General features: G+C 38.5%; 1 protein-coding gene across 1 annotated transcript; it reads right to left on the bottom strand.

Moving 5' to 3' along the window:
* Positions 1-4,290: 4,290 nt before the first annotated feature.
* Positions 4,291-11,085, bottom strand: LOC116159800. Its single transcript, XM_031472881.1, has 3 exons — positions 10,985-11,085; positions 10,751-10,932; positions 4,291-5,291 (listed from the first exon to the last, which is right to left on the bottom strand). Exon 3 carries the CDS (start codon positions 5,206-5,208, stop codon positions 4,348-4,350), a length of 861 nt encoding a protein of 286 aa, XP_031328741.1. The 5' UTR covers positions 5,209-5,291; positions 10,751-10,932; positions 10,985-11,085; the 3' UTR covers positions 4,291-4,347.
* Positions 11,086-15,383: the final 4,298 nt, after the last annotated feature.

Genomic DNA, 15,383 nt, shown 5'->3' on the forward strand with positions numbered 1-15,383 from the left:
TAGTAAACGAGTTTTTTTGCAGGGTGTATTTTTTGTTCGTAGAAGGGTATAATCCTATGGAAGCTAGTTTGTGATATTCCTAACACTGTTCTGTTCTTTTCGTCTTATTGGTCCTCATAGCAGAGAACTAAAATCCATGTAACGACAATGCCAGTGATAGCACTTGAAGTTGAAAATTACTGTTCTTTACATAGACTTACAAGAGAACATACAATTAGCGAATTTATTTTAAATAGAGTTCACTATTTAACTATAGGCAAATCCGCTTTTCTCTAAAGTTATTTGCGGCATTTACTAAATGCATAACATTAAACAGGATAAATCATAAATACCAAGTCAAATAGCAAAATGAAGTTTATTTTGAAGTATTATTCAATGGCATATATAGCTTATCTAGGCAAATTTGCCTGAAATTGGTTTATGCATACAATATATAAATCAGAAGACCCGGTTAAGGCGGTCATAGAATGTAAGCAATTGACTGCTTCATGTAGATGTAATCCAAAGTAGTATCTTGAAATAATACTGTGTGTTGGGGTCATAGACATATGAGTATTCATATGTCTATGGTTGGGGTCAGTTGCGCTCCTTGCTTGTGACTATGGTTGTCCTCCCTTTACATCATTCAAGCCATTGCACACTTGAACAAACTTGTAGATGCTTCCAATGGAGGCGGTTTTAGTTTGCCATGTCTGGCTAGGATTATATTTTATTTTGACAGGAGTTTGAACCCCTCATAACTCCACCTACTTGGTCTTGATTTAGTCTGTTTCAAATGAAGTCGCCTTTTTTAGTTGTAGAGTAAACTGTAAAATTATCATAATTGTGTAGTTTTTTCTACCAGATCCAAACCTGCAATTAAAAAAAAACATCCTGTATAATATTTCATCATATAACAGCTTATTAAATGCTCTACAATAGCCTCTGCCTCCACAGCTACGTGTAAAGGTCCCCAGAAGTGCTTTCTCGGCCAGATATGCGAGTCTCTGTACCTTACCTAACTGCTGTATAGGTACAATCCAGTATTATTGGCCCTACCACTACAGTGTAAAGTCAATATGCCACTTGAGGGTTCAACCGGTCCAAGGTACGTACAGCCAAAGCATAGACATAGTGGCCTTTCTTTTATTCGCCCAACGTACCCTTTCCAGATCAAGCGGAAGTATGATGACTCCCTTTGACTGACTTGGTCAGAACCAGTTGACGTCCTCGAAGAGTGCGTATCGTCGGTATATCCCTGTGTATACGCTCCGTCCTCATTCAGAGTGTGGAGGAGCTCGTCTAGCACCAGGCACCACAACAGTGGAGACAATACTGCATCCTGCGGACATCCGATGAGCTCATCTCCATCATCTCATTTAAGGATATAATGACTGCTTCCCAGCATGGCGCGGATTCTTCTTACGATTGACCCATCAATGCCAAAGCCTTCAGCATCAGCCTCACCAATTGAATCGAACGTGGTGTTAAACGCTGCACCCTCGATATCTAGAAACGCTCCCAGGGCTTTGATGTTATTCTTAAAAAAAACATTCAATCAGATGCCTTAACTATGCTTTGTAATACCGGCCGTTAGTGCCCCTTTTTCAAAAAAATCTTACAAAGTTTCTGAACTTCAGAACCTTCAATGTTACCACAGAAGGTCTTCCATAATCCTCGTTTAGACTTTCGAATTAGGTCTTTATACCTGCGCTGAGCGGTTTTGAGATCTTCCCAGCCGCAGGCAGCTTAGTTCGCACGACCCTATTAAAGAGCCTGCGAACCTCCTTACGAACCGTTTGGAGGTCCGAGTTCCACCATGTTGCTGTTATGGCGTAGCTTATTACTATAATGCGGCCACCTCTTCAATCTGCCCTGCTTTTCGACAGTATCGCCCATAGCAGGGTTCGAGGTGAGATGCCAGGTTTAGTCGAAAAAAATCTGAAAGTGACGGTTCATCAGACACTCTCCAACTCGTGATCATGTGAGTTATTGAAAAGGAGTCCAATGTCAGATCGATAACCTCCCCCCTTTGCGCTGGGGCAGTTGTTTGCAAGTAAGTACCTACTCCAGAAGATGGTCGCCCCGTGAGTTCGTGTTCGTACCCACGCAACATATGGTGTGGGTTTTGCATCACAGTCAATCACCAGAGGGAGCCCACCATTTCGACAGTACTATATTAACTCAGCCAGCTCTCTGGTAGGTGGGGCCTCTTCCGAGTCATACCAACTGGAGATAAGCTGAGCAGACCATCAAGTGCTTGGTCCATTCTCTGCCATCTTTCAGCTGAAGTCTTTGAGCTACAAAGATCCCTAAAACAGAGATCAGCCATTAGATAAGACTCAATTCATCTAGCGACATAAACGCAAGTCAGTTGACTGCCCCTCTTATAATAAAGAGAGTCCTCCATCTGGCGCAGACCTTTTACGCGTCCCCTGTAGGCTGTAAACCCAAGGTTCTTGTATGAGGCGGGTGTTGACGGCCTATTTATAACCAGTCACCCCCTTACTGTGCTGCAAATTGCTCTGTAGGAGGTTTACCTCGTCATCACACTGATGCATTAGGTTCCATCCTCCACTAGTGATGCCGACGGTTAGGTACGACTCCTGGTCGGAGCCAAGGACAGCCACGTAAGCCAAAAGCTCGACTACATCTTTCTCGGCCTCTGAGGGCGCTGGTACTAATCCCGACGCCCCTACGAGGTCGATAACGAGAGATTGAGTCCCCTCGAAACTGGGTCCCGCTACTCCGATGGAGCGCTCTTCCTTACCTGGCGCAGGCGGAGCATTCGCTTTCGTCACAAATGTGACGTGCGAGACATCCGCATGTTTGAAAGTTCTGCCGCCGGAGTGCCCTATAAGATGGCTCATTTACACTAAATGCGAGGAGGATCCCTGCGAAAGAACGCCCTCCATAGACTCGTCCTGAAAGGATTGCCGCTCTGGATGCGCTTCAAGCTTGTAGCCGTGTCATCCGGGAGTCCGTATAACACTGCCATAACCTAGGGTTACCCTAGGGACGTGCCTCCGCACTTGCAGAGACGCACCAGGGCATAATAAAAGCGACGGTCCTCTTCAACTAGTCCAAGGTTCACTGCTCTTCGCATTCGGTCACAATGGCACTCTGCCGATTCCAGCGGAACCCTGCCAGCCGATGAAACGCACCCCCCTCCCAAGGTTAATAGAGAAAGTAGGTTGCCTCGTAACTTTCAGCCAATAGACGTTCAGTATTAAAATACGCGAATGACGTCACCCACGGCCGGTTGCAGGAAAGCGAATTATAATCAAAATCCTACATTATTTGTCAAATCTGAGTTTAAACAAGAATTTTGACATTTGATTAGCTGCCTACTGCAATATAAAGTCAATCAAATGTCTTAATACCGGATTAAACAATAATCCTGGATTATTTTTTTTGTGCAACTGGCCGCCAGACTCCCATTTTGTCCACATCATAAAAATTAATTATTAACGCAACAACAACAGAGCAAGTTCAAAAAATGCAAAATGGATCGAAATGGTACTTTACATGGATGTGCTGAAAAGTTACTGTATTGCATAGAAAGAAACATGCTGGCGAAAACGCACTTTATTCAAAATAGCTTACATTTCAACTTCATAGTCTTCAGCCGGGAAATGTAGACTGCACAGTCTATTGAATATGGGGTTCAGGTTCCCCTTTAATGGACCTCGACCGAGGCCGAGTGTGACACCGGAACAATTATTTACTACCCTGAGCCCCGCCGAAGCGTACCGACTTGCCCATAGGCCCGTGGTGCATGAAATATGTTTGATAACATTTTGTTGCAATAATTCCAAGGATGTGACAGGTTCCCAATATACTCTATCTACTACATAATGTACCTATGGTTGACGTCTGGCTGCACGTGTGTCTGAACTCATAAAGAAGGTACACAGACGAAATAAATGAAACTTGTTATACATTGGTAATAAGCTAAAACCAATGGCGAGCGAATTTGGATCCATTATAATATAACACAGTAATAACGGGCGAAAAAAATGAGTTGCTGTCGAGTCGCCTTTGGAAGTTAAGTGTACGATCTCCCATATAAACAAAAATTCCAAAGGTGATCCGTGACTCGACAGTAACTCATTTTTGATCGCATAATATCTGCAAAACGCAGCTATTTACGTAGTTAGCGTATGAGCCTGCATCCTCACAGTTAATCCTTTTTTTACCATCCAATGCTAATTTCACCTTTTCTTTCGCAATCGATACCCGAGTTCCGACTCATCGCTTGTGGGTTTTTTAGAAAAATAAACGCTGGAAGAACTATATTAACAGGCAAAATAAAAATTAATAAAAAAAATATTTATTTAAACACTAATCAGTCGTGTACACAAAAATCTAGCCTGAGAAATCATTTTGTTTGTTGCTACTTCGTTTCCCGCTTAGTGACGCTGATGAATTGGTGTCGATATCAGAAGTCAGAAATTTATTAACTCTTTCATAATACTCCGCATTACTTTCATCGTTTGGTAAATTACCATTCGTTTTCTTCTGCAAGTGTTTTGGTATTTTAATATTTTCGCAATAATGACTGAGAATATCGGGCGGTACCACTTGTCCCTTCAAATTCCCTCGATGAATCGTGTTAACTTCTACCTTTCCTCCCATTTTTGGAATCACTATGTCGTCTGGGTAGTTATTCTTCATTCCGCTAAAGCTAACCTTGACTGAGAGAGTGGACCAAATTGCTTCCAAAGCTGATGCGATTAATATGTTTATGGTGATCATATCTTTAGTGTTGGGATGACGCACAACCTTTGAGTTGGTTATTATAATAAGAACTATAACTAAAACTAAACATATGAGTGACGTCGTAGTTGACACTACTGACATAAGGAAGAACCAACATATGTTGTGGTCCATGTACCATCTTTTCCATGCCAGCAGAGCCGTCAATCCGGCGCCAAGTGCGCCTATGCACATTAGGCAGGGTCCCAATGTTAATGAAGTCGACGGATCAATTCGCTCGCTATTATGAGTATTGTTAGTGAAGTTCTCATCTGTTTCATTGTGCGATCCTTCTGTATTCATTGTTGACGAGGTAATGGTAAGTGAAGCCATTAGTAGAGATACTAGTGCAAATGACAGATGAACCACTCCAAGGCCTAGGACAATGGATGCAGAATAACGTCTTTCAGATGGGTACAGCCATCGTGGGTCGGGATTTGTTTTCACCTTGACTTTAAAAATGTTTTCCATTGTGAGTAATTCACATAACTTCCAACTTCACGTTGCATTCATGAGTGTGTTGATGTTGAATGGCATAATTTTTCAATGGAGATCTGAAACCAAACTCTAATTGAGCAACTTGATCTTCTGACACAATATAGGTATTCACCCGAATGCACAAAACAATAAATGTTTAAACAACATTTCATCTCCAAATTACTTCATGACCTATAAATTTATTTTATCAAAATTTATGTATTCTGGCTACTGAACAATTTGGAGATGAAATGTTGTTTAAACAATAAATATGCGACTTCTTAGGTTTTTCACGGATAAAATGCTTTATTTGTTTCACCTACATCATTGGGATAAGTTCATCATTAGGCGCCTAACTACTTGGGTATTTATTTTGTTATCAAGCAAGGAGATGCTGATAAGAATCATTGAATTTTTGTGTTTGTTTTAAAATTTTATTTAAATAGACTAGAGGATGCGGTAGGAGTATGGATGGATATTACAAAATTGTCTTTCAAGTGGTTCTCAGTTGGAATTGAAACCGCTCCACCTCTCTCAGCAAAACATCTCGTCAACTTTTGCCTTTTTTTCTTCATAATGAATAAGAGGAGGCTATTATCTTCTTCCTCTTGATAACATTCGAAGAACCGACTTTTTACAGATATTCATACTGATTCAAAGGCCTAAACACGCAAGCACAAAACCAGCTGTGTATTAAATGGCCACCAAAAACAGAATTACAATTTATAACTGGCGAGTGGCGAGCCTATATAACACAAACCGAGACACAAACTATACAATTGTAACAAGTCGACGAGTTACAAGTAATCTGCCTGTAACTATAGTTCTAATGAATTCGGTATATGCAAATGAGTTGTGTTATGAAAAAGCTATACAAGTGTAAAATATATTTTAACAATTGTAGGACTTGATAAATCATCACGTTAGTTATCCACACTCGGAGATGATACCCAGATGTCGCCAACATCATGTAGCTCCGTTTCCTAATGTTGTAATTACTTTAACTTTAAGGGACGGGGCTACATGATGCGGGGTCGGCGACGTCTGGGAGCCATCCCGAGCATAGTTTACGAACGTGGTTTTGGTCCGATTGTTTTCCAACTGGTGTCGACGGAAAGATCTTTTAAGCGCGCACAACTCCTGAATGACAGAATTTTGCTTTTTCTTATGGGCGAAATTAACCACCTTTTGCAAGGCGATAAAATGATAAAATGAGCAAAAGGAGAAATCACCGCCAAATATGTGTCTTCTTCAGTGGTCAAATGTGCATTAAAAACTGCATGACAATATCATATTTCTAATTAAGGCGGTTTTAGATTTACCAACCGGTAGGTATGAATTTATTAATATTAGTATTTTGTTCATTATTTGGCATATGCTACCCACTGCTAATTATTGTTTAAATAATATAATTTATTTTAGATAAGACTGATTTTTCGAAAGAAATCCCCTTTATGTGACGGTTTGTCAGTCTGCCCACCGGTTCCTCAAGAACGAAAAGAAACAACGATGTCAGACCTTCACCAATCAATTTCTATGGATCAGTGCTATGGTATTGAATATGAGCCGGATTAAAAGTAGCGTTTCCGCATGCGAGCTGAGTGTAAAAAACATTCCCCTACTGAAAAGCGTATGCGATTCTTCATATCTTGCTATTAATGCTGATAAAGCACTAACAAAACAAATGGAAAGGTAATCGTTTACAAACGATTTACAACCTACCACGCTCCCTTTGTAAACACGCTCTTCTGATATTTCGTTCTCTCGATGTTGGCATTGTAATTTTTAAGCATCTTACAGCATGGCATTGACTTTTTTCACAAATCACAATTTGCTATTATAAAAGATCCTCAGGCTCAGATCCGTTATAGTTTTGTATTGTTATACGTCCGTGTGCACGAGGGATAATTAATTTCAACATTCGGACAGGGCGTTACCTATTGATTTTCAGGTACCTAAGTCAACAGAAACAAAGTGGATTGCGAACGGGAAAAATGAATTGCTAAAATAATAGAAATCAGTATATTACCTATTCTCTAGGACCCTTAGATGTGTAGGAATTGACTGTAATTCCCCTCTCTGGGCGAGGTGTAAAGGTTTGGAGCAAAGTGTGCCCAACAGCATTGTTATTTATACAACCATTGTGGTTTGGGGAGGCTTTCAAACGCATTATCTTGATCCCAAATCTTGCGCATATTTGATAACCACGTGTATTTGATCAAGATGCATTTGTGATCAAAAGGCGTAAAAAAACAATTAGTTGTGCAGCAAAGTAACTACATTTTGGATGCCTGGGTATTTTGATCAAGAAACGCAAGTAAATATTACCTAAATATGATCTGCTTTCAAAATTAATGAAAATCGTATTAATTAAAACAAATCTTGTACTCGTTGCATTTATAAATAGTTATTATGTACTTATCAAGGACGAAAAGGTGTCTATTATGACGAGTATGGAATTTGATGTCCAAGGCGTGGCTTCGTTCGACTAAAAGAGCAATTCCTAAACAAAATCGGCTATGTTGTAACTGTTTACGTTTATCTAATTTTTTCATAGCATTTTGGAGAGGTGGCCTAAAAGAAATTTCCTCTTTGGAACAAGCCTCGGAGAATATAATTGGCAAAATGAAGAAGGTAAGTCTGTAAGTCACTAGCTTTGCAAATAAAGAAGAACACATTTTTAGCGCTCTTTTTAAGAATAAACAAATGTGCTATTGTTTGTGTTTTATCCGTCCATCCATCCGTTCGTCCGGACCCACTTCTGTCGTGTTAAACTACTTTTAGGGGAATGGTCCTAGAGTCTTCTAATTTTTTGGAATAGGTAGCCTATACCTTAAAAGTGTGCCAGGCGGCCATTAAATTTCGTTTATCTTAAGGGGGGCGGGCCCCCATGAATTATTTCCTGAGAGTGAACACACGTTCTGCCCTTCATGGTATATTCTAATGAAAGGTCTCATCGAAATGAATTGGTTAGTACAAATTATATCTTTCCCACGTGACTACTTTCCGAGATCAGTGGGTGAGCGGGAAGGGGAGGGGGGGTTAAAAATTAATTTTATTTTTCATGGTATTATAATCAAAGTTCTCAACAAAAGGAACTGTTTTCTACCAACTACAGCCCTTCTTTCTGACCCCTTATCAAAAGAGGGCGTTGGTTCATGGTGCTCTAAGGAAAGATTTCAACGAAAGGATCGGATATAATTCCTTATATTCCACTAACAGATTGTCGGAGGAGGGCACTCTCAAAGGGCGATTGGGACGTCTGGAAGAAATATTTTATATATAAATTGGTGATGTCAAAACTTCAAGTGCTAATATCTCGAAAACGCTATGTCGGAGGAAAGGACCCTCAAAGGCAAAATGAATCGTCTGGATGAGACGTACCTATTGGTAAAGTCGAAGCGAATATATTGGAAACAAAGTGTCTGAATAGTGTTGATCATCAATAAATATAGCATGCTACCTTATAGCCCAACCATTTACTATGCTATTTCGGTTTAAAAAAATGCGCTTTATCTGCACAAGAGTAGTGCCCAAATTATACTCAGCTCTGCAAGATGTTTTCTTTATTTCTGGAACCACAAGCGTCCACTAACGAAAATCAGAGGTGCGCGTTCTAATAATATCGATAAGTTTTATCTGTGTTTGCCCTGAGATCCTCATAGCGTATACAAATAAGATAATTTTCAAAAACCAAATTCTACCTACTTTTCTCTATTTTTCTACATGGTTACCAAGTTTGTTTAAACACTTATCATACCAAACAACTGAATAGAAACTTGCCATCTGCTCCGTTAACCAAGTGGACACAGCCGTTTTCACTTCTACGTCATACTTGTAGGTAGTACTTGCCGTCGAAATGATGTTTGAGATTGCGGAAAAGATGAAAATCGTTTGGCGCAAGGTCTGTAGGAATTTGAAAATAAATTTGGTTTTTTTTGCTTTCGTTTTGTTATTATTTTCAAACGGACCTTACTTAAAAAACACGCCTCGTAAAACAAGGCGATTTCCGAAATGCAGCAATGAAAATTTTTGGAATAAAGGAGCTTTGGGGAAAGTCAAAGGATGTTGTGAAGTTTATCGTAGTGGGTTGCTTCATACCCTAAATTAGTTTTTTTGAATCTTTTCTTAAAGAGATAAGGTTAAACTATGCCTAAATGTGCAAACAAGGGAACTATAAAAGAAGTTTACTTCTTATGAAGTTTGAGGTGGCCTATTAATTACTCCAGATATATTGTGACATAAAAAAGCGATGGTCCACTCCACAGCGATAGAAGTTATTTCGGTGTTTGCGGTCGATGGGGAAATTAAAAATTGATGTTTGTATTCAGCTCGCTTATACACGGCATTGAAAAAAAAGAAAGCTACTGAAACAGTAATTTTTATAACAGTGACATTTTAACCCATTTCTAAGGTTCATTTAAACTGGATTGTTTTCTATGTTATCTATAAAATTCATTGTTCTTTATATAGTACGTCGCCCGTGGTAATGTCCTTAATACTATTTAAAGTAGGGACGCTGCTTCATTGTTCGTACCTAATTTATTTTACTCTATTACCATGGTTGCTACCTGCGCCAGCCCTGAGAAACATTTTGTTCTCATGATGAAAATATGAAATATTAATAAAAGACGAATTTGGATAAAAAAATCCGATACAAATGGATACCGGACGATCCTCGAGTTCGCCTGATAATCTGCATAGCTGAAAGACAATAGAGACCTTTCTGATATCCTTAAGAACAACATGCGTACCAATTTTTAAAGCGATCGGACGTTTCTGATTTCTAAGCAAGGTTATCGTGCACACGGACAGACGGACAGCAATACAAAATTATAAACGTTCTCGAGGGTCGATAAGCTTCAGTGTTATAAAAAAAACTCTGCCCATTAAAACCTCCTTCCTTCGGGTCCTAAAGTACCTATAAAACACCAAGTTATCTTAATAGCTATTATTGGAACCAATTCCATTTGGAAACGGTTCAAAATTCGAAACGACGAGCTATAAAATATGTAACTTCTACTTGGTAAAAGTGGGTACCATGCATGTTTTCAGTGTTGACCATGAAAGATGTACGTACGTCTAAATTTAAGTAGGTAATCCTTAACCTTTTACGCAATAGCTATCTATAGTTATAAACATTATGTAATGTTTTCTCAAGCAAAATAACATTTTGAAGTAATAATACATGTAAATGCTAATATAAAGCAAATTAGATCCATGATCTTTGCCTCAAAATTTATTTTTGGTTGCGGAATGGGGTACTGAATGAATACGACCAACATACCATAATTCCTATTAATTATTGGTACCGAGTGTAATAAAATCGACGATGTACACGCCTAGCACTGTGTTAATTGAAGTGTAACTTCTGTCACCGAAGAGGTTTGCATACCTAAATCAAAGCAACTCACGACTTGTGTTTTGGTTTCTTATTCAAATGAAGATTTCAAATTAGTTTAGTATACATTACTCGTTCCCGACACCAATACCACAAAAGTCACAATTTCTTAGATATTTCACATGGACAACTTACCAAAAAAGAGTACATTTGACTTCACTGATCACTACAAGATCACCGATTGTCGCAGATTGTAAATAAGTAAGTATAAAACATTGGCGAGGTTGTTCCCCAACTTGTGCAGCACAAATCGTTGAAGCATAAAACGAATTTCTAGCTGCGCGCGGTACACAACATCAGGTAGGTAGTACGTGCACCTGTGACGCTCGAATTAATTTAAACTATATTAGCACATTAATGTTTACATACCTACTTATTTACCTACAGTTAGGTCTCGCTTGTAAAAATGTACAACGTAAATGACATGTCATTTATCGTATCATAACTGGAAAAATACATGTTTTCTAAAATGTCTTAACTGTTGATGGAAAAAGATAGGCATACAGGAAACCGGACGCACGTTTTGAAATTTATAAATACCTTTTACCACTTTGCGCTCTATTGCCAGTGTAACCATTATCTGCAATTACACAAATTTCATATATCAGAATATTTTCTGATCTAATACAGAATGTTAATGAACCTCCGATAAAGGACCAGCACTATACAGTGCGAGTGTATAAAGTTTGGAACTATGTCACATCAGAGGAAGAATCGTCTTTTGTTTTTGAGATAGTGATAGTTCCTGACTTTACATTCACACTGTATATTTTTAAAATAGGTAGGTATATTTATAAATTTGTAACACACTTTACAATTATGTGGCAATTGTCACTTGTATCTGTTATAAATGAATAACTGGGATTCTAATTAAGTTAATAACGGGGAAAGGTTGTTGCCCATAAGGGGGCCGGGGCTCCGTTAACTTAGCACCACCATTTCAAATTTTTGACTAAAGACAGATTGCGCTAGAATCTCTAGCGCCAGCTAGCGCCACTTTGAGTTCAGCTAGCGCCATTATAGATTTTGCAGAAAAGCCCTTGACTTTCGGGGCGTGCTATGTTAACGCCAGCACCACCATTGCGTCCGATCATTTCCAAAAGCAAGCGCTGTGTTCGTCAGACCTAGCGCCAGCTAGCGCCACAAATTTTAGAGCTAGCGCCACCCCCCAATAGTGAGGGGAGCAATTTTTCCTAGCACCACCATTTTGTCTTTTCATGTAAAATTTTGACGTTTTGTGTTCTGCTGACCTAGCGCCAGCTAGCGCCACTTTGAGTTCAGCTAGCACCATTATAGATTTTGCAAAAAAGCTCTTGACTTTCGGGGGGTGCTATGTTAACGCTAGCACCACCATTGCGTCCGATCACTTCCAAAAGCAAGCGCTGTGTTCGTCAGACCTAGCGCCAGCTAGCGCCACAATTTTTAGAGCTAGCGCCACCCCCCAATAGTGCAGGGGGCAATTTTTCCTAGCACCACCATTTTGTTTTTTCGGGTAAAATTTTGACGTTTTGTGTTTTGCTGACCTAGCGCCACAAATTTTAGAGCTGTCATCACCCTCCAATAGTGTGGGGGGAAGGGGCACCACCATTTTGTCTTTTCGGGTAAAAATTTGATGTTTTCTGTTCTGTAGACCTAGCGCTCAAGTTAACCTAGCGCAATTATAAATTTTGCAAAAAGCCTTTAACTTTTGGGGGTGGTTTATTAGCCTCTAACACCACCATTGTGTTCGATGACTACCAAAAGCAATAGCTGCGCTATGTTCTTTAAACGTATCGCAGAGCTGGCGCCCAATCCCCAACCATTGTTTAAATACTTTTTAAACAATGCCCCAACATTGTGGGGGTCTTTTTTTGTATAATACCACCGGTTTGTTTTTTCGTGTACAATTTTGCTATTTTGTGTTTTGCTGACATCTCCCAGATAGTCAAAATCTAAGAGTAGGCGCCACACCCAAGTAGTTTGGGACAGTTTTTCCTAGCTTTATGACTTGGCACCACTGAAATATTTTGGATTAATTTTCTAGTAAAACGAGGGTGTGGTAGCTGAATCTGCGGCAAGTATTAAAATAAGGAAATACAGTTCAATTTTTACAGAATAGAACCATATTTTTATACCTTTCGCAGTAGAGACATTGGGACCTTGGTGTAGAGAAGCTCGAAAATTTTGTGGAATACCTGGGAAAACGCATTACCAATATTACTGGGGAACCCCGAGCTACCACAAATTTAAGTATTGCCATATAACGTACAGGTAACGCGGCCAGTCAGTGTAATGGGGACCACGATCCCCATGGAAGAAAATTATCATTTATTAACGAGCTCCTAGCGAGTTTATAATTTTGCGGTGTCTGTCCGTCTATCCGTCCGTTAGCACGATATCTCGATATCGAATGGAGCGATTACGATAAAATTTTGTAGGTGGATTCTTTACGAGATTCTTTATCAAATTTGTAGATCGGAGTTCGTGAACTGGCAATGTAACCCAAAAAATAAGGAAGCCCCTTTTGACATCTCCGTGAGTTATGAACCGAATTGCATGAAATTCAATATGCGTATAGCTTTAGCCATATAAAACAAAATTCCAAAAATTGAGCCTAATCGATCAACATTCACAATGCTCTTTTCGCATTTCGACCATTTATAAACCGAATTGCAAACTTTTTTATTTATGAAGGATTTAAATGAAATTTGATACATAACCACTTGGAATAAAAGCAAATATAAATATAACGCTAGTTTCAAAATTTGATTTTGCGCATGCGCAGTGCCAACTTTCTTATTTATGGAGGGATTTAAATGAAATTTGACACATAGCCACTTTGAATAAAAGCAAATATCACTAGTTTCAAAATTTGTTTTTGCGCATGCGCAGTGCCAACTTTCTTATTTATGGAGGCATTCAAATGAAATTTGAAACATAACCACTTGGAATAAAAGTAAATGTTGGAAAATTAGTAGTTGTGATAAGTTTTTCTTAAATATTTAAAAAACCTATACTATTTAGCGTAATCTAATCTACAGTAAATTGCGAACAAAAATGGCCTCATATATAATCTCGCTAAATTGAACCATTCCAGAGTTACGGAGGGTGTAACAGTAGAAATTTTTCATCTTTTTTTTTTAGATTCCTTTTGGAAAAAATATGAGATTATCACTAAGGAAACTATTTTTTTTGTTAAAACCGGTTAAAACAAATTGCGCTTTAGTGACCGGTGGTATGTTACTGATAAGTCCTTGAAGGAACGATAACCTTACCACCTTCTCAAGGGGGGCCATTTTTTCAAGAGACTTCCACTATGAGGGACAGTAATTATTCCTGGGGAGTTGCAGGATGTGTTGTTATTGCTCTCAGGTGTTCGACAATCTTGCATTCCCACTTCATCGGGTTCTTCTTCTCATGCAGCCACTGCTGCACCTGATGGTAAGTTCTAAATGAATGTTCTACCTGGTAGCTGCTGAAGTGGGGAGAAGCGCAGCCAACTTGAACAGTGAATGTATAGGATGCAAATAGCTTGCAAGTAACACTGGTAACGAAAACAAGCCAGATCTTCAGTGTTCTTTACTTCAAACATGATTTCATTTTTCCAGAAAATCGAAAAAATACGAAAAATGCCTACTGTTACACCCTCCGTAACTCTGGAATCGTTGACTTGAGCAAGATTATATACAAGACCATTTTTATTCACAATTTAATGTAGATTATTTTGGATTATGGTACTTTTCTCGCCAAACCCCATAGTTTTCTAAATATTTAAGAAAAACACCAAAAACTACTAATTTACCAACTGGTGTAACTTTTTACCAAACAATATGTGGACTGTATAGAACAATTTGCAGTTAATGGGAAACTTTTACTTTTGATGTTTAGGTTAAGCCGTTTTGTCGACTAATTGCACCGTACTATATTATGAATTTTTAATTTTAAAATTTCCATATTAGGTACTGTTTCTTGTGAAATTTTTTTGTTTTGTGCTCTACTCACTAAACAATTATTTTTGTAAGTCACAGTATTAATTTCACTACCACAGTATTGCGAGCTAAATCGTTTAGAATACAGCGCAGTGCAAAATTTGAAAATTTCAACGAACGTACCTACTCATAACCTATACAAAGTCGTTAAATCAATCAGCATATTTGTTAATTCTGCTAAAAAACAAAGAAGCAGTTCTTATATACTTATGTGTAATTTCCGTAGCTAACTAATTTTTATGGTGCAAATAAGGCATATGTATTTTATATGATTAATACACTCCATTAATATACGACCAATCAGCTAGGTGATTGTTTCAAATTCTAACCAATCAGATGATTTTTTATCTGATTAAATGCTAGATAGCGTTTTACAGCGATAAAAATGCGTGTAGGAATACGTAAAATATGTAGTGGTTGTAAAATTTACTGTCTTTTATTAATCTCCCTAAAATACACTCGACGTTGGTCAGGATAATTTTATTTTTAATTCACTCAAATTTTGTTGCCTGGAAAAAACTCTCGATCAAAAGCATAATATTAATAAAATCGCTCCAGCTAAAACTGTCGCGATTTTATCACACTTTTGGTTTCGAGTTTTTTCCGTTATAACAAAACTTTCGTGTAAAAATAAAATTATGCGATTAAAAATCAAGCTCTTGTGTATTTACTCTCGATAAATTATATACCTATGTACGTCACGTCGACTACTATCTAAAGGTGTTTTTTTTAACAATACAGATTTACCAACATTCACACAATTGACGCGCCCTTGATGTGACAAATAATTTACAACTTTT

The sequence above is a fragment of the Photinus pyralis genome, unplaced genomic scaffold, assembly GCF_008802855.1.
Source record: "Photinus pyralis isolate 1611_PpyrPB1 unplaced genomic scaffold, Ppyr1.3 Ppyr1.4_LG1, whole genome shotgun sequence".
Lineage (NCBI taxonomy): Eukaryota > Metazoa > Arthropoda > Insecta > Coleoptera > Lampyridae > Photinus > Photinus pyralis.

Excerpts from the sequence above, each read along its gene's own strand:
- LOC116159800 (XM_031472881.1), bottom strand. The coding sequence starts at position 5,208 with ATGGAAAACATTTTTAAAGTCAAGGTGAAAACAAATCCCGACCCACGA.